Raw genomic sequence first — 22,676 nt, 5'->3', positions numbered from 1 at the left:
CCGCTCCCCCTCCCCCAGCCCCTGGCACCACCGTCTACTTTCTGTCTCTATGACTTTGACTTCTCTAGGAAACTCATGAGTGGAATCAAACAGTATTCGCCTTTTGGTGACTGGCTTCTTTCACTCAGCTTGATGTCCTTAAGGTTCACGCATGCTGTCATATGTGTTAGAATTTCCTTCCCTTTTAAGGCTGAATGACATCCCACCGTATGGGCAGACTACACTGTTTACCCACCCATTCATCGCCGATGGACACTTGGGTGGTCCAGGCTTCTGAGTTTTTCAAGCTCCCAGGTGTCCCCGAGGTGCAGGTCTGGTGGCGGGCCAGTGGGCACGGCAAGCCCTTGGCTCTCTGGAGGGCACGTCACTCCTGGCTTTCCTGCCAGTGGTGGTCTCCGCTGTTATCAAGCCCAAACAGAGCTGCAGGAAGCTCCCTTCCCCAAGAGACACCCCTGCAGGGCCTGCTGCCCAGGTGGTGCCACCCACTGCACTTGAGCACTCCTCCTGGGGATGCGAATCCCCTCCGCGTGGCTCCGCCTACGCCAGGCCGGTCCTGTGATTACAACACAGGCCAGGCCAGCGGGTCACACGCACGCTTGTTGGGGGGTCTCCAGCCTCACACGCATCGGTCCCCTGCTGGAGCTCCTTTTCTCCGCATCGGTCCCCTGCTGGAGCTCCTTTTCTCCACCTGTAAAACTCGGATCCCGCTCTTCACCTGTCCTCAGTTCCCCCTCCCCGCCCGCCTGCTGGAGACTTCCTCCTCCTCCTCCTCCTGCAGAACCCTTCTCCCCACCGGCGGGGAGCGTGGAAGGAGCCTAAGGAATCCACGCTGACAAACCAAAACTCGGTACACATGGTCCGACATTATTTTAATAAGCGAGTGGGCAAGAAAAGTTATTCCTTTGTTCACTAATTTATTCAATAAACGCTTTGTGTCAGGCACTGGGCTATAGTAATTTGATAGACATGATCCCTGACTTCATGGAAGGAATTTCGGGGGGGGCATTCATCTAATGCCACAGTAATACATGCCCAGCCGTGCCGTGCCCCTCCAACTGAATCTGTTGCAAGGAACAGAGCTGGAAGTCCCCCACCTTCACGTCCACGCTCTCCCGGGGCTGCTCCCGGCCCCCGGCTGAGCGCGCGGGGACACACTGGCGCTGAGCCATCGCTGCCCGCCGAAGGCCTCCTTTAGCCGGCACTCCCAGGGGACGCCCCAGCAGGCAGGCTCGGGTGGGATTCAAACCCCGGCCCGAACCTCCCGCGGCCCCGCCCACACCCGCCCGGCAGAAGGCCTCGCCCTTTCCGTGGGGGCGGGGACGGGCCCGACCAACCAGAGTTCCCAGAACATGCAAATTAGCTCCGTCCCCCAGGTGAGCGTGTTTTCCCAGACTCCTCTGCTTCTTCTGCGGAGAAACACAGCCCCGGTGGGGCCCGACGGCGCGCGCCCCCGACAGCCCGCGTCCCCGAGCACGCGTCTCCGACAGCGCGCGCCCGCCGCCGGCGCTCGTTCGTCCTCACATCCAGAGCGAAGCGGGAGGTGGAGGCCCTGGCGCCCTGCTAGAGGCGCCAGAAGCTCCTGAGGGAGGCGCGCGCCCGCCGGAAGCCGCGCCCCCGACGCGGCCCACAGCCCGAGGCGCCGGAAGTGGTCGCGGTCGCGCTGCTTCCGGCCTGCGGGGGGCGCTCCGGGCGGGGGCCGCGGGGGAGGCGGGCAGCCGACGGGCCGAAGGCCGGCACCCATGGCGGAGGGCGGCGGGCGGGCCGGACCTGGGCCCGCAGGTAACGTGCGCGCGGCCACCGGGCCGCGGGGCGGCGGGGGGCCGGGGCGGCTGCCCGGGCCGGGACCCTGCGTGTTGGCCCGCGGCCGGCCGGGGCCCACGGAGCCGCGCCCCGCAGCCGGGGGTCGGTCAGCGCGGCTCGCGGGGTGCCCGGCTGCCCGGCTTCGCGAGAGCAGCCCTCGCGCCGATTTCCCCTCCTGTGGAGCTTGCACCGTAACTGCCAGCCGGCTGGCCTCTAGGGCTGGATAGGACCCCAGCTGTAAAGAGAGGACGTGGGTCACCCTCCAGCTCTGAGCGCAGCGGTCGGGAGAGCCCCCAGAGGTCAGCCCCCGGGGGGGCGGGTGCCTTCTCTCCAGCCTGGCATCGGCCCCTCTCAACAACCGCCCCCCTCCCCGCACAGGCCAGGGACAGCGATAACGCCACCCCCAGCGAGCTGTCAGTGACACAGCAGGTCCAGGGGCCCTTGCCCACCGGCAGAGGAGGCAGCCGGGCCATAGTTTGGTTTAGGCGGCTAGAAAGGCCCGTGCCCAAAATAGTCATCTGACTGAGGGTCTCCACCTTGAAATATTCCTGCCAAACAAATGTGAATTTGCGGGGAAGTGCGTTTGCCCGCCTTCGGGAGAGGCTTCCTCTTAACCTGCGGGGTCGGGGGTGGGGGGAGGTTCCCTCCTTGTCTGTCGTCTCAGTTTGCCCCGGGTACCAAGTGCTTCTATGTGCTCTGGACTTTACACGCTCATCTGTGTCTCTGGAGAGAGAACCCTCCAAAGAATTTATTAGTAATAAACTAAGGAGCTTATTATTCTTAAATGTGCCAAAATTTAAGATATAATGTTGATTTGGAGACGGGTGCAAGTAGTGCCTTTCATCCCTCCCTCCTTCCATTCATTCATCCAACAAACGGTTTATTGAGGATCTGCTATTGGCTGGACCTGTCTGGGGCTGGGGATACTGCAGTGAATAAAAATAAAAACAAAGCTTCTTCCGTCCTGGGCTTTGGTTGGTATTGACTTTGACCCCAGAGACAGCCAGGACCTTAGGGTCTGGGACATTACTTCATGTGAGAGTGCGGGATGGACTGAGAGGTGTTCACTTGGGGGAAGAGGACTGACAGCTGCTTCCCAGTGTGGAGAAGAGTCCTGTGGCAGGAAGACTGGCTCTGCCTTACACAGAGGCACTCTTATCAGTATCCAGGCGGTGCTGTTTTACTATTTAGTGTGGTGTTGCAGGCCTGGGAGTAGAGGGGCCACAGTTAAAGCTGAAGTGCTGTGTCGAGTAATTGTGTTGTCATTGGAGAAGCTGATCAGAAAAATGCAAACAAAGTTATCTTGGAGCTGGAGCTGGGGAAGAGGAGGCTGTGTTGAGCTGGGCAGGTAGTGGGTCAAAAAGAGGCCAGCAAAGGGAGGCCTAGAGGAGAACTTAGCAGAAGTTTGTCAGTCTCCTTACACCTTCTGAATCTTACCCCTACTTTGAACTTTTTCAGCCTGTGGAGTGAAACCGGGGGATAACTACAGTGGAGGATAGCTACCGAAGGAGGATTGGCACAGGGGCCCAAGGGGTCCTTGATGCCTGCCTGTTGATCTCCTGCAGGTCTGGCTGTGGCATGAGCTCGAGTGACCCATGCGTTTGTGAACCCTCGCTGCTCTGCCCACCTGCCTGTGGCCTTTGTGTCTTACCTCTGCCATTGAACTATCAAATCCTGGAGTGTAAGGAAACGTACGCATCACCCCTGTTGTCCTATGGCCCAGCCTTGTATACAGTAGGTACTCAAAAGAGATTTGATTTGAATATAAAAAGCAACTTCGGCATTGGAGAGAGTCCACCTGTGGCAGGGCGTGCTTTAAACTGTGCGTGGTCACACACTAGGACAGCTGGCACCGTGGGGACTTGAATGAAGGCCGCCTAAGTTCATGCTCTTTCCTTATGCCCCTGTCTGTGCAGTTATGTTTATAAAGCTCTTAATTATCTAGAGATATTTTGGGCTCCAGTGTGAGGTGAAGAACTCAATTACAGTTGACCCTTGACAACACAGGGGGTAGGGGTTGCCAAATGCCTGCACAGTCAAAAATCCTCGTAAAACTTTACAGTTGGCCCTCCATGTTCGAGGTCCTGCATCTAAGAATTCAGCCAACTGTGGATTGTGTAGTGTAGTATGTATTTAGTGAGAAAAATCCATGTGTGAGTGGACCCACATAGTTCAGACCATGCTATTCAAGGGTCAGCTGTAGGTATCTAATTGTACAAATTTGTTGACTACAGTTGACTATTGAACAACTTGGGGGTTGATCTGCATATAACTTATAGTCGGTCCTCTGTATCTGAGGTTCCTAGGCATCTGTGGATTCAACCAACCACAGATCGTGCAGTATTGTGCTATTTACTGTTGAAAATATCTACATATAAGTGACCCCTGCAGATGAAACCTGCGTTGTTCAGTGATCAGCGGTACTTGTTCTAGTCCATGCAGGATGTAATAACAGAATAGACTGGATGGCTTATAAACAACAGAAATTTATTTCTCACAGCTCTGTGGTTGGAAAGTCCAAGACTAAGGCACTGGCAGATTTGATGTCTGGTGAGGGCCTGCTTCCTGGTTCCTAGGCGGCTGTCTTCTCACTGTGTCCTCACATGGTGGAGGGGATGAGGGAACTCTCCAGGGTCTCTTTTTATAAGGACACTAATCCCATTCATGAGGGCTCCACCCTCATGACCTAAAGGTTCTACCTACTAAAGGTCCTACCTCTTACTAATCACCTTGGGGGTTAGGACTCCCAGCATATTATTTGGCAGGACATTTTGGGGGACGCAGACATTCAGTTTATAGCAACTACTCCTCCCATTCCTCACTGATTTTGTTGCCCATTTCTCACATACCAAGTTTTTTATACTAAGCTCTTTTCTGAGCAGTTGATTGTTTGATTGTTTGATTTATCTTTTTATTCTGATGAGAGATAATTTCTATTATCTAGTAGGGTAGATCTCTTCTCATACATACTAAAAAAAACAAAAAGTGATTCTTATTTTTATTTCCAAATAAACTTCTAGAAGATTTTTGTCACATCTCATATAAAAACCCCAAAGAGATTTGTTAAACCTCTTAATTTATTTGGTATTACTTAAAATTTTCCTAGCATTGACGCTCACTCAAGTACATGGTATGGTTTTCACCATTTATTCTAGTCTTTATTGTTTTTCTGTTTTCTATCTTCATTATATAGGGCTGGCTTTCTATTTGTATGCATGTATTTAAAATTTTTCCTTTTTACTGCGGTGCAGCATATATTCAGAAAAGTACACCCATCTTAGGTTACCGTCAGATGTGTCACTCACGGGGACTCCCGCGTGGCGAGGCCATGGCCCAGATCACATGGCAGAGTCATTTATGTTACAAGCAGCAGTGTTTTTCTGGCTGTTGAGTTTTGCCGAAGTCAGGTGTCCTTTTGTGACGCAGCAGCTGATTATATGGTTTTTCCCAATACTAAGACATTCTTGGAATAAATTAGAGTAATTTTATGGTGACTTTTTTGATACATATCTTAAATTTCAGTTTGTTAATATTTTATTTAGGATCTTCTCTATCCTTAAGTAGTTTTGGCTTATTATTGCCCACCCCATCAAAGTTTTAAAACCTTGCCAGGTTTGGTGTCAGGAGTGTGCTAGCTTCATTAAGGGAAACTTTCTACATTTTTCTGACTCTGGAAGTTTCTGGAGCAGGGGAATGATGTGTTCTTGAGAGTTGGAGAGCACCCGTGTGGGGGAGAGGCAGGGCTGGCGGCCGAGGGCGGCCCCTCACGGTTGGCGCTGGCAAGGCTTCCCTGAGCTGACAGGCGCCCCTCTCTTCAGTGCAGGTCCGAATCTGAAGGAGTGGCTGAGGGAGCAGTTTTGTGACCATCCGCTGGAGCACTGTGAGGACACGAGGCTCCACGATGCAGCCTACGTGGGGGACCTCCAGACCCTCCGGAGCCTGCTGCAGGAGGAGAGCTACCGGAGGTGAGCGCGGCTGCCCGCCCGGGGGCTGCCCGCCCGGGGGCTGCCCAGGGCTTGGCCTGTGGGTCTGCACGAAGCTAAGGCTCGGGAGCTGTGAGGGAGGCACAGCGGTCTCCGATTTGCAGGTGGAGACCCTGAGCGTTTCCACTTTCGGAGGATGGGAAAAGAGGGGACTGCCGGAAGCGTGGTCAGACTTGTAGGCGACACCCTGATGGCGAGGGCAGAGAGACCTGAGTTCAAGTCCAGTTCTGTCGCTGACCTTTATATTTTCCAGCAACTTCTGGTGCTCTCTGGGCGTCAGCTTCCCTGACATTACCCTTGACGACAGTGTCATTACTGTCTTCTACAGCGGCCCTGCTCCCTTGCGAGTCTCTTCTGGCTCTTTATCCTAAGGCGCATGCATAAATTCTCCTCCCTTAATTATTGCATCGTTATCCCCCTTTGGGTCCGGACTTCCTGATGGACCAAACCTGTACACCGTTCCTGATGCGCTCTCCTCTGGCTTCTCAGGGCCTCAGTCATCTGCCTCCAGGGCCTGGGGCTCAGCCTCTGGCCAGCTGTCTCATTACCCAGGGACATGCTCCTTTTGTTGGTAGCGCCCTGCCTGTTGCCTTGCCACATCCTGCTAGCTCCTCCAGACCGGCTCAAGCCCCTCATGGCATCGGAGTCTTGCTGTTACTTTTCCCCACTCGAGACACCCGGGGAGCACAGAGACTCTGCCTGTTCTCCGTGTGTCTAAGATTCGAGTCTCAAGTAGACTTGAAACTCAACCTGCAACCAGAAACTCCTTCAGGCTCTTTCTGTGTTTCTGTTTCCCCTTCAGGGCTAGGATGGCAGTGAGTTGATAGAAGAAATGCCTGTGTATTGATACTGAAACTTATACCACTTTTCGTGGACAGTTCCCAAGAGAAGGATTTCTAACAATACAAGAATAGGTTTCTTTCTTCTTTCCCTTCTAATGTCTTAGCATTATTTCATTAGAACAGATGTTCGTGTTAAAAATAAAAAAGCTCCAAATAGCCAGAAAGGATCGTCATAAAGAGAAATTAGGTGGATTGCACATGAATATTTAACATGAATGACTCAAGTCCAAAGAAAACCTTAAATTTGCAGATATAACAGTAGAATAAAGTAGAGTTAAGCTACTAAAATAGACCAAGTATGTTCATATTGCTTCTTCAAGTACCGTTTTTCTGTCTTTCACTCGGGTTCAGTGAATCTCTGGTTTCTTGACGATATTTTTCTATTGCTGTGTACTTTGGTGATGAGTCCTTGGAGCGTTGCTTGGCCTCCTTGGCTAGTGGAAGCTGTAAGCAGCTGAGGGAGGAGCCCTGACCTGCTGCATGTTTCTGGGTCACTGCCTTAGTGATCTGTATTCCTCAGCTTCGTTCAGAGCTGCGCTGGGAGCTTGCGGTGAAGAGCCTCAGCTGGTGACGTGATGGGTCCGTGCACCGCATGACCCTGGCATCCCTTGATGGGGAGTCGTGGTCTGAGTGTCACTTGCAATGAGGGCTGAGCCTGGACGGTTTCCCTCTGCTGCTGCTGGCCAGGAGTGTGGTGATTCGTGCAGGCTGTCATTTGTGCTGTGTCAGAGGTAGAGGGACCACAGTGGTCACCTAGCCCCGGTGAGGATACCGAGGCCCAGAGAGCGGTCCAGCCTCAGGCCTTCACAGGTGGTAGCTGGTGAAGAGGGGCCTCGGGGCCCTGAGCCAGGTCCCGAGCAGGTATGCTGTCCTCCATCCTGCGCCGCCTCCCGGGCAGGCCCTTCTCCCCTTTGTGGAGCAAAGAGCTTTGGACCGCGAGTCAGGAAACTGGAGATCTTAGCTCTAGTGCTCAACAGTCTTACCTGCGCCTCGCACTTCCTCATCTGCAGAACTGGGCTCTTAATGTATTGCCTGTCTCGCCTCAGGCGTGGACCCAGCAGGGTGGGTATGTGAAAGCATTCCATGAAGCAGGGCACCTGGGAGCATCATTAGAGCGAAGGCTGCCCTCCCGCTCCCCGCCTCCGGGTCCCGCCCGAGAGGAGGCGGGGCGGCTGGCCGGCCCCCCGCGCCCCTCGCAGCCTGGCTGCCTGTGCTCTCCCGCAGCCGCATCAACGAGAAGTCCGTGTGGTGCTGCGGCTGGCTGCCCTGCACGCCGCTGCGCATCGCGGCCACCGCCGGCCACGGGAGCTGCGTGGACTTCCTGATCCGGAAGGGGGCCGAGGTGGACCTGGTGGACGTGAAGGGGCAGACGGCCCTGTACGTGGCCGTGGTGAACGGGCACCTGGAGAGCGCCCAGATCCTTCTGGAAGCCGGCGCCGACCCCAACGGAAGCCGGCACCACCGCAGCACCCCTGTCTACCACGCCTCCCGGGTGGGCAGGGCAGACATCCTGAAGGCCCTCATCAGGTCAGTACCACAGGGGCCGGGCCCCCATTGCCCTGCGATGGCCGCCACGGGGAGCGTGGCCGCGTCGGCGGGTTCTCGCAGCCCCATGCTCATGTCTTGTGTTCTGTATTTGCCTTTTCTTTCTCTCTCTCTCTCCAGTTAGACTTGTTAGAGGATTTGTCTGTTTTGTTAGTCTTTCTAAAGAGCTGCTTCTTAGCTTTATCAGTTTTCTTATTTTTTTTTACTTACTGATTAATTTCTATTTTTATCTTTATTTTTTCCCATTTTCCTTAATTTTACTTAATTTTTTCCCTAACTTTTTGAGTTGCATGCTTATTCATTTTTTTCTTGATTAATAATGTAAACTTTCAAGGTTATTAATTTACCTTTGCCTATAGCTTTGGCTGTGTCTGCTAAGCTTTTTCTCATTTTTTGAATCAGTATAATCGAAGTTGATTTCCTCTTTGTTCTTATAGTTATGGAGGAGAAAGTTTTAATAAAAACTTTTGTGAACTTCCAGTTTTATTGTATTGTGCTCAGATAACACAGACCATATAATTTCCATTTTGAAGATTCTTTGGGCTTTCTTTAAATTATTTTTTTAATATCCAGCTACGTTGTTGCGGATACTTGTAACAAAGTATATAACCACAGGGTTTTATTTGTATGGTACAAGATGACAGCCTCAGCTATGTTATTCAGACTCCCTCTCTCTTTTTTTTACATCCTCAACCATTGGATCTGCCCCACATTCGGGAAGTCTGTTGGCCTGTAATTCCTGTTGTGATCTGTCAGTCTCCCCGTGTACTGCTAATAGTTTTGCTTACCATATCTCGATGCTCATTGGGCTCGTGACAGTTCTTCTTAGGGATTGTGCCCTTCATCAGAACAAAAGGAAGCCACTGGTCTCATTGAGGGCTCATTTATGTAGCTTTCTGTGACTTTTAGTTTTAATCTTAGTGGGTTTAAGTAATTCTTTGTGAGCTCGCTTTTACTGTTCGACTGTCTGGAATTCTTTTGTTTTTTTAGGTGATGCAAATGAACTTTTATTTCACACTTCAGGAAGTGGATAGTCTCCGAGAACTGCAAAATGGGGTGAAAAGCAAGAAGCTTTTGTAGGATAAAGGGATTCTTTGTTTTTTAATACAGTTAACATTGTTACCATAGCTGATGTTAGGTCTATTACTGTTGTCTTTCTGTGTCTTAACTGTACCTTTATTTTTTATCTTTTTTCCATGATCTGTGTTTTCTTTGCTTTCCCTTTCTGTGGTTTTAGACGGTTTCTGGTCTTATTTTAATTGTACTAACGGTTACCTTTTTAGAAATTTGAGCCAGATTGCATTTTCAGTCTCATGTCTCCAGTGACTTCTTTCTATCAAAGATGCTTCCCTGCCCAGCAGCCCCCGCCACCCGCCCCGGCTCTGGAGGCCGTTTGTTCTGTGGCTGGACTGAGTGCAGTTCAGGTAGCCGGTTGTCGGTGTGGGAAAGTATTACAGGAGAGGGTTACAGCATTGTTACGGGCTGCATTGGGGGTGTTCTGAGGAGCAGGGACCTGGCGTCCCCCTCGCCCAGTGCAGGACATGGTTTTTTAAATTAGGTACTGAGAATATATTTATTATATCAAAAGGATTTATATATTAAATGGCTATGGAATTGACTTTTGGAAAGATAATTGAGGGTGATATGGTGGTTATACTGGAGGGTGATAAAGATGTGATGATGCTTTTTTCCCCTTCTTTTGAAAGATTTCTAGCCTGATAATCTAAACCACCTCAGTCCCGTATCTTTGCATCTTGGAGAATGTAAATCATTAATTTGGAAATGTTTTTCAGTAGGATCAATCCATGAAATTTCATCTTGGTTCCAGAAATCCCATAGGGCATTTCAGTCAATTCATGATGCACAACTGCTTTGAATTAACTGCAGACTTGACTTTCAGATATATTTACAAGTGCCCTTCTTGAGGAAACGTTATTAAGACATTTTGCTGCCCCGCTGGAGCACAGGACATTACTTTTACAGTGAGGTACCAAGAGCATATATTATTCTATTGAAAAGTTTTCTGGATTCTAAATTACCAGATAATTGACTTTTGGAAGATGGGGTTAAGTTACTGAACAGATAATACAATCTAAACACAATCTAAACACAACTCCTGCCTTCCCTGTGTCATTGTCCCTCATAAGCAGGGCTCTCTTCTGTCACTGTTGTGATTTGGTGTCCCTCTGCAAGTAACCTCCATTTTGTTACTTCTCATTTTCCTTGATATATATTACTGATGTTTTTTTAAAAAGGTAAGGAGTGGTATTTCTGTATGTGCAAAAGTTATACTGATCTATTGAGTCGTCCTGGTGGTTCCTTGCCAGTGATATTAAAAGCAGTAGGGGAATTTTGGAAAATATTCAGGATTAAAATTAACTGGATCCCATCCAGTATATTTTTATGAGTGGATGAACGACTGTCTTTGCCACAGCTCAGCTAATACCAGATTGTCATATTGCCCAAAATTACAAACATTCTAGAAGACATATCCGTAAGAATAAGGAGGAAAAACAATATCACTGCTTGAAATCTAGTTCTCTTAATTGGTTGAGTGTATGAAATGGAATACCGACTTCTGCTTGGTTTGGTGCGTGTTTTAGAACGTCTCTTGTCACTCCTAGGGTATCTTGGAGGGCACTGGGTGACGGCCGCCTTGTAGTGGCTGATGCTGCCGTACGGCATCAGTGGGGAGCAGATCGTCACGTGGGCTCATTGGTCTGTGCGCTGTCCTTCCTCTTCCGCAGCTCTGTGCTGCTGACAGGCACCAGTGTCACTTCTAGGGGGAAGTTCCTTTGGATGCTTGGAATAGTGCTGAAGAGACGGGTGATAAACCATGATAGCTGGCTGTGAGTGTTGGCCAGCTATTTTTATTAAGGCGTGGAAAACGAAGCTCTTCCCTCCGCCCTGGACCCCTGCGTGTCAGGCCCCATCATCATTACTTCCTACGTTTTGTCATTTCCTAATTCAGATGAAATATGTGATGACAACATTTGTGAGGCATTGCAGGACTGTCTGGGGCAGTGGAAGCTCAAGTACACAGGTGCTGGCTGTCTGATGTTTACTCACGGTAGAGTTGGGTAACGCCTTTTGGGCAGCAGTCTCACAGAAGTGAGGCTGTGCTCTTCTCATTACATCCTCTCAGGTTGCACATGCTTTCCGTTGGTCCCAATACTGCTGATGTTCACTTTCATCTTTGGATTAAGGTGGTGTCTGCCAGCTTTTTCCATTGTAAAGCTCCTCTTTTTCCCTCTGTAATTAAAAAGTATTTTTGTGGCTAGGTACTTTGGAACCATGTATATATCCTATTCCTCATCAGATTTTTAATTTAATCATTTATTTATGTTAGACTCATGGTTTCCTGTGGAGTTACAATTATTCTAGGCTCTTGTGTACTTTGCCTGATTCATCCCTGGAATTAGTCATTTCTCCAAGGAATCCTGGTTTCTTTTCGTGGCGAATGCTGTTTAAAAGCCAAGATGTGGACACTAGGAGTGCTTATTGCTTATGGGGTGTCACTGTTTTCAGGCTCTCCTACTGGACAGAGCTAAGGTTACTTAAAATGTTTCTGTCTACGTTTCTGTATCTGTTATACATTGACAGTCAAAGAGTTCACCCTGATGCCTCTAATCCGATCCAGCACCACAGGGTCCATCCTACTTTCCTCCCTTTCCAGATTTATTATTCTTCTGCAACACTGAGAGACCTGGTTCCCTTACCTTTAACATGTTAGCGTATTTTGCCAGTCCCCCGTACTGAACCAGTCTCCTACGCTGCTGCCCCTCCCACACATGCCTCCTCCCCCGCTGTGGGCTCTAGCACCCTTGCAAGGCAGCCTCCTTAGCAGGCACCCTCTTCACTCGGCCAGGACTCCCACAGCTTGAGCAGGCCACCCTCCCTGCCGTAGTCAGCGGCCCCCGCTTAGTGTAAGATGACCCAGTTGGTAGTTAGTGCTTGGCCTGGGCGAACCCTAAATGCCCTATAGAAAGCCATGTATTTGGGTGTCCTTGGGTGCAAGGACGAGGGCAGGTCCCTTGAGGGGATCCTGAAGGCTCTGCCTGTAGAGTCGTTTAGAGACTGGCTCTGGTGGAGAAGGAGGCTTCTGGGTCAGGCGGCCCCTGCCTCGGCCTGTGTGAGATGCATCCGCACATCTGGGCTGTCTCTGGGAGTCAGGAGGGGAGGGCTCCTGGCAGCCATGCGGGTCAGCTCGGGGACCGTCGCGAGTGCCCCCACCTCTGGCGGCTGCGCGAGGCTGCCTCGCTGTGCTTCCTGCCCGAGGCCCTTCTCGGTGAATCTGACGCTGGGACTGGTCCGGCTGCTCTGGGTGTTCAGTGTGCCTGAAAAGAAGAGCCACCCTGGCGGGCAGGACGTGATGGCACCAACTGGGTACACAGTTGGGTTAAAGTATTTCTTTTTGCTTGCAATTTTTAAGGATTGCTGTTTAATTTTTTTTTTTAAATTTATTTATTTTTGGCTGTGTTGGGTCTTCGTTTCTGTGCGAGGGCTTTCTCTAGTTGCGGCAAGTGGGGGCCACTCTTCATCGTGGTGCGCGGGCCTCTCATTATCGTGGCCTCTCTTGTTGCGGAGCACAGGCTCCAGACGCGCAGGCTCAGTAATTGTGGCTCACGGGCCTAGTTGCTCCGCGGCATGTGGGATCTTCCCAGACCAGGGCTCGAACCCGTGTCCCCTGCATTAGCAGGCAGATTCTCAACCGTTGCGCCACCAGGGACGCCCCGCTGTTTAATTTTTTACAGTATGTATTTACATGGTTCCAAAGTCAAATCTATAAAACAAAGTATATTAAAAGCAGTCTAGCTTCTATCCTCAATCTGCTTCACCCCTGCCCTATAGATAACCATTTAAAAGGTTTTGTGGTTTATCCTTCCATCATTAAAAAATAGGCAGATATGTGTATGTGTCTAGGTGTGTGTCATGTACACATTGGTGTTGCAGCTTCCTCCCCAGGATAAACAGCGTACGTACTTCACGTTCATCGTCCTGCTTTTCTCACTTATCAGGGTGTCCTGGAGGTCACTGCAGAGCAGTCCTTAGTCCTGCTCCTCATTCCTTTTCAGATGGTACAGTGCTCCTTTCTGTGCACGGGCCAGTCCCTCTTGACGAACCTGTGACTCGTTTCCTGCCTTTGGCTATTATGGGTACTGTTTTAACGAATTGCCTTGTGTATGCATCTTTTCAGAGGTTTGCAAATGTGTCTTGGGACTAGATTCCAGGAGTTGTGATTGGTGAGTCAGAGGGTACATGCACAGGTAAGTTTGCCAGCTATCACCAGATTTCCCTCTACAGGGATTGCTCCATTATGCCTGGCCCCCAGCGATGAATAAGACTTCCTTTTTCTTTAAAGCTCCGTCAATAAGTTTTTGGATTTTTCCCAATCTGATAGGTGAGAAGTGGTGTCTCCGAGTAGTTTTAATTTGCATTTCTGTTATGAGTGAGGCTGAGCATCTTTTCATCTGGTTGAGAGCTGTTAGCACGTGTCTGTATCCATCTCTGGCTCATTTATCTATAGAGCTGTTGATCTTTTCCTTTTAGAAGGTCTTTATATATTAAGGATGTCAACCCTTTGTAACATTTCCCCCAATTTGTCACTTATTGTTTTACTTTACTTATGTTAAAAAAGCTTTGTTTTTATATCTTTTCCTGATCTTCCAAATCAACTTTATAATCTACTTATGTAACTCCAGGGATGTTATTTTTATGTATTTACATTTATAGTCAACTTATTTAGTTCTGGAGAGGGTATTTTCATTTATATAATAAACTTAGGGAAAATGACATCTTAATGATATTGAGTCTTCTTATCTAAGACTATGGTATGTCTTTCTATTTCCTTAGGTCTACTTATGTGACTTGCAGTAGTATTTTATAATTTTCCTCATGCAAATTTTGGACATATACTGTTAAGTTTATGCTTAGAAATCTCACTTTAAAATTTATTTTGCTATCAGAAATGAGGTCTTTTTCATTTTATCTTTCAACTTGTTTTTGTTTGTATATAGAAGGCTGTTGGTTGAAAACTTGCTACTTTAATAAATTCTCTCATTGCTTGTTAACTGCATTTTCATTAATTATTTAAGGCTTTCCAGACAGTTATATCCTCTGTAAATAGGGAAAGTTTTACCTCTTCCTTTCCCATTTTAGTCAGCTAATTGCTTTCTCTTGTCTAATTGCACTAGTACTTAAAAAAAAAAAAAAAAGGCTTTAAAACTAGTGGGCTAGAAAGTGGGGCTGTGTGCCTTGTTCCTGGCAGAGCTGCTGCTTGTGTTTCCCTGCTAGGCGAGAGGCTGACTTCTGGGTTGAGGAGATATGTTTTATCATGTTAAAGAAATATCCATTACTTTCTTTTTTATTAAGTATTTTCAAACATGCTTAAGTGTTGAGTTTTGTTATATGCCTTTTTTTTTGCATCTATGGAGATAATCATGGATTTTCCCCTTAGTTCTATGAATATGATGGATTATGTTAATAGAGTTTCTAATTTAAGAACTACCCCTGGAATAACCCCCATGAGGTCATTGTATGTTGCTTTCTTAATGTTTTTAGATTCTCTTTGCTAACGTTTTATTGGAGATTGTTAAGTTGATATTCCTAATTGCAGTTAGTTGGTAGTTTTTCTTCATGGTGTGGCCTTTGTCAGGTTTGGAGATTGTTGTTTTGTTAATTTCATAAGCTGAATTTGGAAGTTTTCCTTCTTTTTCTTTGCTTTGAAACAGTTAAAATAGCCATGGGATTGTTGGATCTTCAAAGGTTTGAAAGAACTCCCTTACGAGTTGTTTTGCATGAGTGGATTCCAAGGTTCCTAACTGCCTTGGTGCCTGCTGGTGGTCACGGGACCACTGTGACTGGGGGCCTCTCCGGTGCTCCCGGTGCTCCTGGAGTTCGGGCTCGTCTCCACCGGGTGCCGTGGCGATGCGTTGGCTGCGGTTGGCCCGCTGTGAGGTCTCACTGTCTGTGTGTCTACCCTGCAGGTACGGGGCCGACGTCGATGTCAACCACCACCTGACCCCTGACGTCCAGCCCCCTTTCTCCCGGCGGCTCACCTCCTTGGTGGTCTGCCCCCTGTACATCAGCGCCGCCTACCACAACCTCCAGTGCTTCAAGCTGCTCCTGCAGGCTGGGGCAAACCCGGACTTCAACTGCAACGGTCCTGTCAATACGCAGGGCCTCTCCAGGGGCTCCCCCGGCTGCGTCATGGACGCCGTGCTGCGCCACGGCTGTGAGGCGGCCTTCGTCAGCCTGCTTGTGGAGTTCGGGGCCAACCTGAGCCTGGTGCGGTGGGAATCCTCGGGCCCAGAGTCGAGAGGCAGAAGGAAGGTGGACCCTGAGGCTCTGCAGGTCTTTAAAGAGGCCCGAAGTAAGTGGCCTTAGTTGAACTCTGACTGGCAGTCTCTTTAAGGCAATTGAATGAACCAAGTTGTAGCAATTTACAAAAAAAACCGCCTCCAACTACGCACTTGGTCAAAACCTTCAGTGAGGACTAGGAATTTTCTAGAATGGTCTTCCACATTGGTCTTCTCTTTTTAAATTCCCAGACACTAAGATTTAATACCAAGAAATCTATCAAAGTGCATGTTCTCAGAGTTCCTAGAATTATGTTCTCTTTACTCCTTTGCCCTGCTTTGTGATCCCAGATTCTTTCACTGGTGTGTTTATGGCTTTTAAGTGTTTGCTTTACAACAAATTGCAAGCCCTTCCTTCTCTAGGGCGCCTCACTTCCCCTTCTTCAGTTCCACTCAAATACCATTGTTCTGCATTGTGTGCTAAGGATGATTTTTGTTAGAATAAGGTCTACAGTTTGCTTATTCATGAAGAAGGATTTTGCCAGTGAATTAAGTTGATGGCCAGGGAGTTTGCAGTTGATCCGTGGCTTGGTCCTTGTTGTCGTTCTCTCTCCAGGACTCAGAAGTTGACCCTGTGCGCCCTCTGACCTGCCCACACCCTGCCCCTTTCCCGTCTGGGTCTTGAGGGCATCTGAGTGACCACCTTTTCCCCAGTCCCTTACCTCTCGCAGAACTTTTGTTTGTTGTGTTCTTGTTATTGGCTTTCCTTAAACCAGTCATTAAAACATGCTGCTGTTGAGCCTTCCCCGAAAGAGTTGCTTGCTGGCCAGCTGGAGCCACACTGACGAGTCAGGCTCCCTGTGTTCATGCCTGTGTCACAGGCAGAGACACGACGAGGCTTTTTTGACCCAGAGCAAAATTGTCAGCCTGCCCTCCTCCTGTGTTGCTCGGCCCGTCCCCTTCAGACCCCCTTGGAGCTTCTGGGAGGGACCAAGAGCAGAGACCGACAGAGGGCAGAGGGCAGTTTCTCACACCTGCTGGGGCTTGCAGTGGTCAGCTCTGTTTCTCTGTCTAGGGAGTTCCACAGAGTTGAGCAGATGACAGGACCTTTCTCACCGGAGCCTGCTCTCCTCCGGAGGTGGGAAGGGGCAGCCAGCATTGGCGCGGTTCCGCTTGTCCTCACAGCCAGCCTTTGGTCTGTAGGGTTAGGAGAGGCATGTAACCTGTCTCCCTCTGTCTCTCCCTTTCTTCCCACGCGTTCCAGGTGTCCCCAGGACCTTGCTGAATCTGTGCCGCGTGGCCGTGAGAAGAGCGCTTGGCAAATACCGACTCCATCTGATTCCCTCGCTGCCTCTGCCAGACCCCATAAAAAAGTTTCTGCTTTATGAGCAGAACTCACGAGCAGTGGTTGAGTGCAGCGAGGAGGAAGCAATGTGCAGGGCAAGCCGACGCCGATTCCTGCCGCTGTGACCGTGTCCTGTGCTGCTGACTAAACCCTACCGGCTGCTGGTGAGGCGGACTCAGCCTTGTTCCATCTCAGGTGCCTGGGGTGTCGGACAGTCCTTAGGTCGGTATCGGCCGAAAGGCTCGTACAAAACTTAATTTTGTTCTTCCTCAGTATCTCTGTTTTGGAAATAAATGAAATGGGCCTTGAAATGTGAGCAAGTTCAGGCTGAGGTTGGAGGCCTGCTAACATCCCCAGTAGGGAGAACTAGCACTTTCCAGAACTGTGCTTCTGCGTTTGCCTCTCAACTTGATAGCTTGATTAACGCGAAATGAAAAGGAGTCTTGGTATAAAAGTACAGAGATGCAGTTCCTGAACTTACTAGTTTGTTTTCCCTGCTCCTGGGGTAGACGTGTGACATTTATCATACGCACCCCCTTTCCTTGCCGCTTCACTGTTCTCTCCTTGTGGCGGAGGCGTCATGTTAATTGTCTTCATTCAAGGATGGTTTCCTGGCCACATGGTTTGGCTTTACTGCCTCAGAGTCAATACCTGCATTTGTTCACAGCCTCTTTAGGTAACGCTCAGAGTTCTGCAGCGCTGCGCCTGTTCTGATACCTACCTGTGCCTAGCATCACGCCAACAGGTCTCATGAGTTCTCTGCCATTTCACTTTGGGGAGCTTCCAGACAGTTGATTGATTTTAGGAGGCCAACGCTGAAATAGCCAGTAATTGACTGCCTACATTCGGACCAAGGACCGTCCAACAGCATTCACTGCCAGTTCTAAAAGAAGAAGATGCCTGTGGCGCTGTTTTCTAGTCCCTGCACGTACCGGAAAGTGGAAACTTGAGTCATCTTCTGGATGGTTCTAAGCTTTCAGTTGCTTTGTGTTCAGTGGACAAAACATCTGGTGTTTGGTTGATTGATCTTCACTTTTTTGGACCTAATGTCTTGGTAGTTGCTCCTAGAACCGTAGAAAGGGGATAGCAGTGAGGTCAGAGGTCTTCCCCTGGCCTGCTGGGGGTGCTGAGAAGTGAGAGGAATGAGCTGGCTTGTCACCTGACGGGCGGCTCGGCTGTGGGCAGGGCTCACTCTCACACGTGGGCTGCGCGGCCAGGTGTGCGGCCATGTCGGCACAGGTGGGCCAGCGGCTGCCTCTCTAGAGCATCCAGGTGCTGCTCTTTCCAGGGAAATCACATCTGGTAATTTGAGGCCTCAGGGCCATTGTGTGGATCCATGGTGATTCTGACCTTTAGAAGTGTTTAGAAACAGGCAGATTTCAAATCTGTGTTTGGATTTTCTGCAATAAGAGAAATCTAATTTGTAACAGTCGAACTAATGATAGGGGTTTATTTAATTATTAGCGTCATTATGTGTCTTCACCGACCAGACAGGCCGTGTCTGGTCCTTGTCTTCCGTGGCTCGAGGATGGAATTCTGAACCCCACCTCCTGTGTCACGGATGGACGGTGTGTTGGAAAGCCAGGCTGGCCTGTATGTGCACGTATGAGGTCTGAGGGGAGAACAGTCATCGATGATTTGGGGGGGACCACGTAGCCGCTGGAGGCTTCACCTCATTACCAGCGGTGGCCGAGGCGTAAGTGTTGGATGGCTTCTGAGGCCCGAGACCGGGCTGTGTGCTGCCCCTCAGGACGGGGAGCCCGCTTGGCCGGTCGCGTTCAGAGCTGGCAGTCAGGAGAGGCTTCCCGAGAGGAGAGGCGCTGCGGTGGGTGGGTGGCCGATGTGGTCCTTTGCAGCCGGAGCCAAGCGCTGCCGGGCTTCAGCCCAGGCCGGGGTCAGCTGTGTTCCTGCGGCCCTTGTGGTGGGACCACACCACAGCTGGGCTGCGGCTGGGCCAGGAGCTCTGGGGAGCTGGGGCTCTGCCTGCGTTTAGGGAAGGGTTGTATGGAAGCTCGAGCCACCCAGCGGTGGACTGGGCCACTGGAGGGGGCTTCGTGTCGCTGGGGGCGTGTCAGCACTGGCTTGTCGCCTCCTAGGTCGGGCTGAGAGAGGAGTATCAGGAGTGGTTAGCTCCCCTGACTTTTAAGCTCTTGCAGCTGCCCTATGGCTAGGGTTCCCTGCGGCTGAGCCATGCTGCAGGCTCGCAGGCCACTCTGGGTTCGCCCTGCTGGGTGTTTTCTGCAGGGGTCTGTTAGGGACAGAGCCTCCCCAGCCTGGCCCCGGGTAGGAGGGTGGCTCTGTTCTCAGACCTTCTGGAAAGCAGCATCTGGGAATGCTGCCAGTGCGGGGGTCCCAGCCATGCCGGTGCGACCCTGGGGCTGCACCAGCAGAGTGGGCGTCAGCCTCCTTTGCAGGTGAAGTGAGTGCAGGGCTTGTTTCTGGGGGATGGAACCGTTTTTCTGGGGTCTCTCTGGAAGGAGTGGACTGAGTCGCCGCTCACCGTTGGGCCTGGCCCAGAGCTGGCCGGGGAGGCAGTGGGACTGGGGAGAGGTTGAGCCGGCGAGTGGGGCCCCCGAGCGTGCTGTGCTCAGGGCCGGTCCGCAGGGGCCAGGGCCTCAGCTCTTCCTTTGCAGAGACAGGTTGGCTTTCTCTTTGTGCAGCCACCCTTTAGAGCTTTGTTCACAATCCCAGCAACTTTGAGGTTCAGGCTCTAGTTTGACATTTCACAGCTGCCAAACCTGAATCCGCACATAACGTAGATCACTACTTAAGGCCATTCCTGCTTGTTTTGAGTGACGCTTTGCTAAAGCTCCCTTTTTCTTTTGTTGGCAGGGATAGGATACAGAATAGGCAAGAGTAACTGTCTCCATCAGAGCACTTTATAAAATCATGTTTCTAAGCCCTGGGGCACCAGTCCCACACGGCCAGGAAACGTGGTGGTACTTGATGAAGCTGCAGCCCCAGAGCCCTCCGCAGGGAGGGGCATGATGGACCCGAGGTCCCCCCAGCCTGGTCCCGGGAGTGTCCTGCTGTTGTCCCTGCTGGGGCGCCTGCCGGCCGCTGAACGGAGTCCTGTGCCTGGGCCTTGGCTGCAGCGGACAGGCGGTGGGGTGGGGGGGGGAGCGGTGCGGGGTGTGGTGGAGGCAGCGCTGACGCCTCTGAGGGCTCAGCTGTGGCGTCCTGGGTGGCGTTGCTGCGTGTACTTCCAGAGCCCATCAGAGTCATACATATCTGTGCCTTTTCGTATTACTTACGCTATTTATGTATTTATTTACTTATTTATGCCCTACCTTGTTCCAGAAAAGGGTTTAAGGCAGTGGTGCTTAGTTTTTGATGTTCTCTTTTGACATTTGGTAAGTTGTAGTCAACATGCACTTGTTGTTAAACAGGTAGTTTTCAAAAAAGAAAGGACAATTAGCAGTTTCCTGATGTTGAATATGTTTCTGTTATCAGGCCTGAGGGCCATCATTTTAATTTTTTCCTCTTGCTTCCATGAATTGATTCCTCAAATAAAAGGTTCACGCATAAATAGAAAGAGAGGAACATGCAGCCAAGGTCAGGCTGAGCAAAGGAAAATCTGCCCCAGAGAGAAGCGCTCTCCTGTGCTTGCTGCCTCCTGCCTGGCCTTGAGCAGGTCCTGTTCCCAGGGAGGCTGCTCTCTTACACGGGCCGGGTCTGGCCGTGCCTTTCCCACGGAGCTTTTGGCAGGACACGTGAGAGAATGTACGTGAAAGCACTTCGCACTTAAGCCATCCCTGCGACATGTACACTGCTGTCCTTGTGAGCGTGGTCCCTCTTCTCAGTGGACGATGGTGCTGGGACAGCCTGTGATCTTGGTGGTCGGCTGGGCTTGTGCCCCAGGGGGCAGCAAGAGTCACGGCGCCCATGGCATAGGCCTCCTGTGCAGGTCGGAAGTACAAGGACACATGTTAAATAATATAGGAAGTCAAGTTCATTCAACTTAAAGGGTTGTCTTTTATTCTGAGATTACGTCCTTCCTAATTTGGGTGACAAAATGTCCTCTTATGTAATGAAGGTGATACTAGAGGGCAATATTTTTATTTTAAAATGCTCCTGGTTGCAGAATAAAATGTCAGCTGCTCTTTTGTCGAAGCACAGAATTTCTTTTTGAGTTTTCCTGTCTCTGAAATCCAGTGTCGGGGACCCGCAGTCTCGCTACAGTGTATGTTTATGTGCCGAGGAATTTCTCTTGGAGTCTTGAAACGGCCTGTACGTGGTGGAAGGAGAGCCCAGCGTCTGCTCTGCCTGGTAGTCCAAGAACAAGCTCTGAGGTCACTGTGTGAGCTGTTAGGAAGTGCGTGCTTGTGTCCTGCCCACGGCAGAGCAACGTCCCTGGGGTGATGGGCCTCTGGCCTCCCGAATCCCCTGAGGGACACTCCCAGGAGGTTCGCGTGGCCTCGTCAGCGAGGCTGCCCCTGACCTCAGGCCTGCGCACCTGAGGCACCCCCGAGCGATGGCGACGGTGCTGGTGGTGGGCCTTCTGACGCCGGGGTCGCCGGCTTCTGCTTGTGCCCCTCTCAGCCGCCTGCCACTCAGCGGCCAGTCCCGAGTGGTCTGGATTCCCCGCCAGCTTGGCTCTCCCTCCTGGAAGTGCCTCATTTGGCCACATGACCTCTCTCTCCCTCGCTCGCTTATGCCTCACTTCCCTCCATCCCCCGCCCCCAACCTGACTCTCTTGATGTGGAATAAAATAACTGATGTACACACATGAGTGGTTAGTGGGATCACGTCCTAGGAGAATTCCACGGGGGGGGACGTGCAGAGTTTGAAGTGCAGTGATGTGTGGAATATATGCTATGAATTCTAGGAAGACAGTCCGATGGAGAAGAGAGGCGTGGGGAAGGGTGACTTCTGTTGCCTTAACTTGTAATTGCTCAGTGTCTGGAATGCACGGGGAGCTTTTCTTTTTAAAGTTGCTTGGATTTCAGATCTCTCCCAAGTGATGTATGCGTGTGCATACGTGCAGTTTAGTGTGGTATTTGTGAGCAAGGCTCTCCTGTGTGTATAACATCAGTTTGCTGCTGTGATTTAGCCGGCAGTGCCCCTGCTCCGCCCTGCGGTGTTTGCACAGCTCCCGCTGCTTCTGTTTGGTGTCGAGCACGTGAGGTGTGACACGCACTGGGGCCCGTGTGCCTGCACACGGGGAATGCTGACCATCAGCCCTCAGTTTCTCCTTCCTCCTTTGGTAATGACTGTGTGCTTGCCCGCAGCAGCTGGGACCATGACTATTCTTTGCACTTGTGCCTGGTTAAGAGCTTTCAGAAATACAATGGACATCTTTGATATGTTATTGTAACTTTAGTAAATGCTTTATTCCCCTTTAATTCCCCCCAGATGCCTTAATTTTGTGGACTGTTTATCTCATTGGATAGAAGAACTGACCATGTGAAATCTTTGTACATGAACTTCAGGTAGAAGCAGCTGGCTCTCTGGAGAGTTTCTAATGATTCGCAGAGAAGGGCTTATGTAACACAGGAGTTTTAAACTGCGCTCGGGGACCCCGGCGCTCTAGGGAGGCACCCAAAATGCTGCACAGGTTTAAACTGATGGGTGAGCCTGCTTTACGTGGTGGGGTTTCTAGTTTGCAGAGAGTGCACCCCTAAAAGTGTCCGTAACGCGTGGCTTTCAGTCAGGTGACACCGTCCCTACAGTGATCTGTTGGGCGGGGAGGTCGTGGAGACTGCGGGCCCCTGTTCTTTGTGACTTAGTTTGAAAGTGGGAGGGTGAGGTGTGAAGCTTTGGGAATGAATGAACTAAATAAAGCATTTATTCATCTCTCAGTGACTCCCTGGCATGTCTCTCTGTTTGCTGTTTCGGATGTTTTCCTTGTTCCTCACACTGA

General features: G+C 50.5%; 1 protein-coding gene across 3 annotated transcripts; it reads left to right on the top strand.

Annotated features, from left to right (window-relative positions):
- Positions 1-1,652: 1,652 nt before the first annotated feature.
- Positions 1,653-22,618, top strand: ASB1 (ankyrin repeat and SOCS box containing 1). Of its 3 annotated transcripts, none has more exons than XM_082396434.1 (5): positions 1,653-1,779; positions 5,624-5,765; positions 7,850-8,152; positions 15,157-15,542; positions 16,733-22,618. In XM_082396434.1, exons 1-5 carry the CDS (start codon positions 1,740-1,742, stop codon positions 16,936-16,938), a joined length of 1,077 nt encoding a protein of 358 aa, XP_082252560.1. In that variant the 5' UTR covers positions 1,653-1,739; the 3' UTR covers positions 16,939-22,618. The 3 variants fall into 3 exon arrangements, with proteins under 3 accessions (XP_082252560.1, XP_082252561.1, XP_082252559.1); XM_082396433.1 differs by lacking the exon at positions 1,653-1,779 and adding an exon at positions 1,869-3,491 and having other exon boundaries at positions 5,619-5,765; XM_082396435.1 differs by lacking the exon at positions 7,850-8,152.
- The last annotated feature ends 58 nt before the right edge of the window (positions 22,619-22,676 follow it).

The sequence above is a fragment of the Balaenoptera borealis genome (assembly GCF_965194805.1).
Source record: "Balaenoptera borealis genome assembly, chromosome: 6".
NCBI classification, from domain to species: Eukaryota; Metazoa; Chordata; class Mammalia; order Artiodactyla; family Balaenopteridae; genus Balaenoptera; species Balaenoptera borealis.
This window is presented reverse-complemented; position numbering and strand designations above follow the sequence as displayed.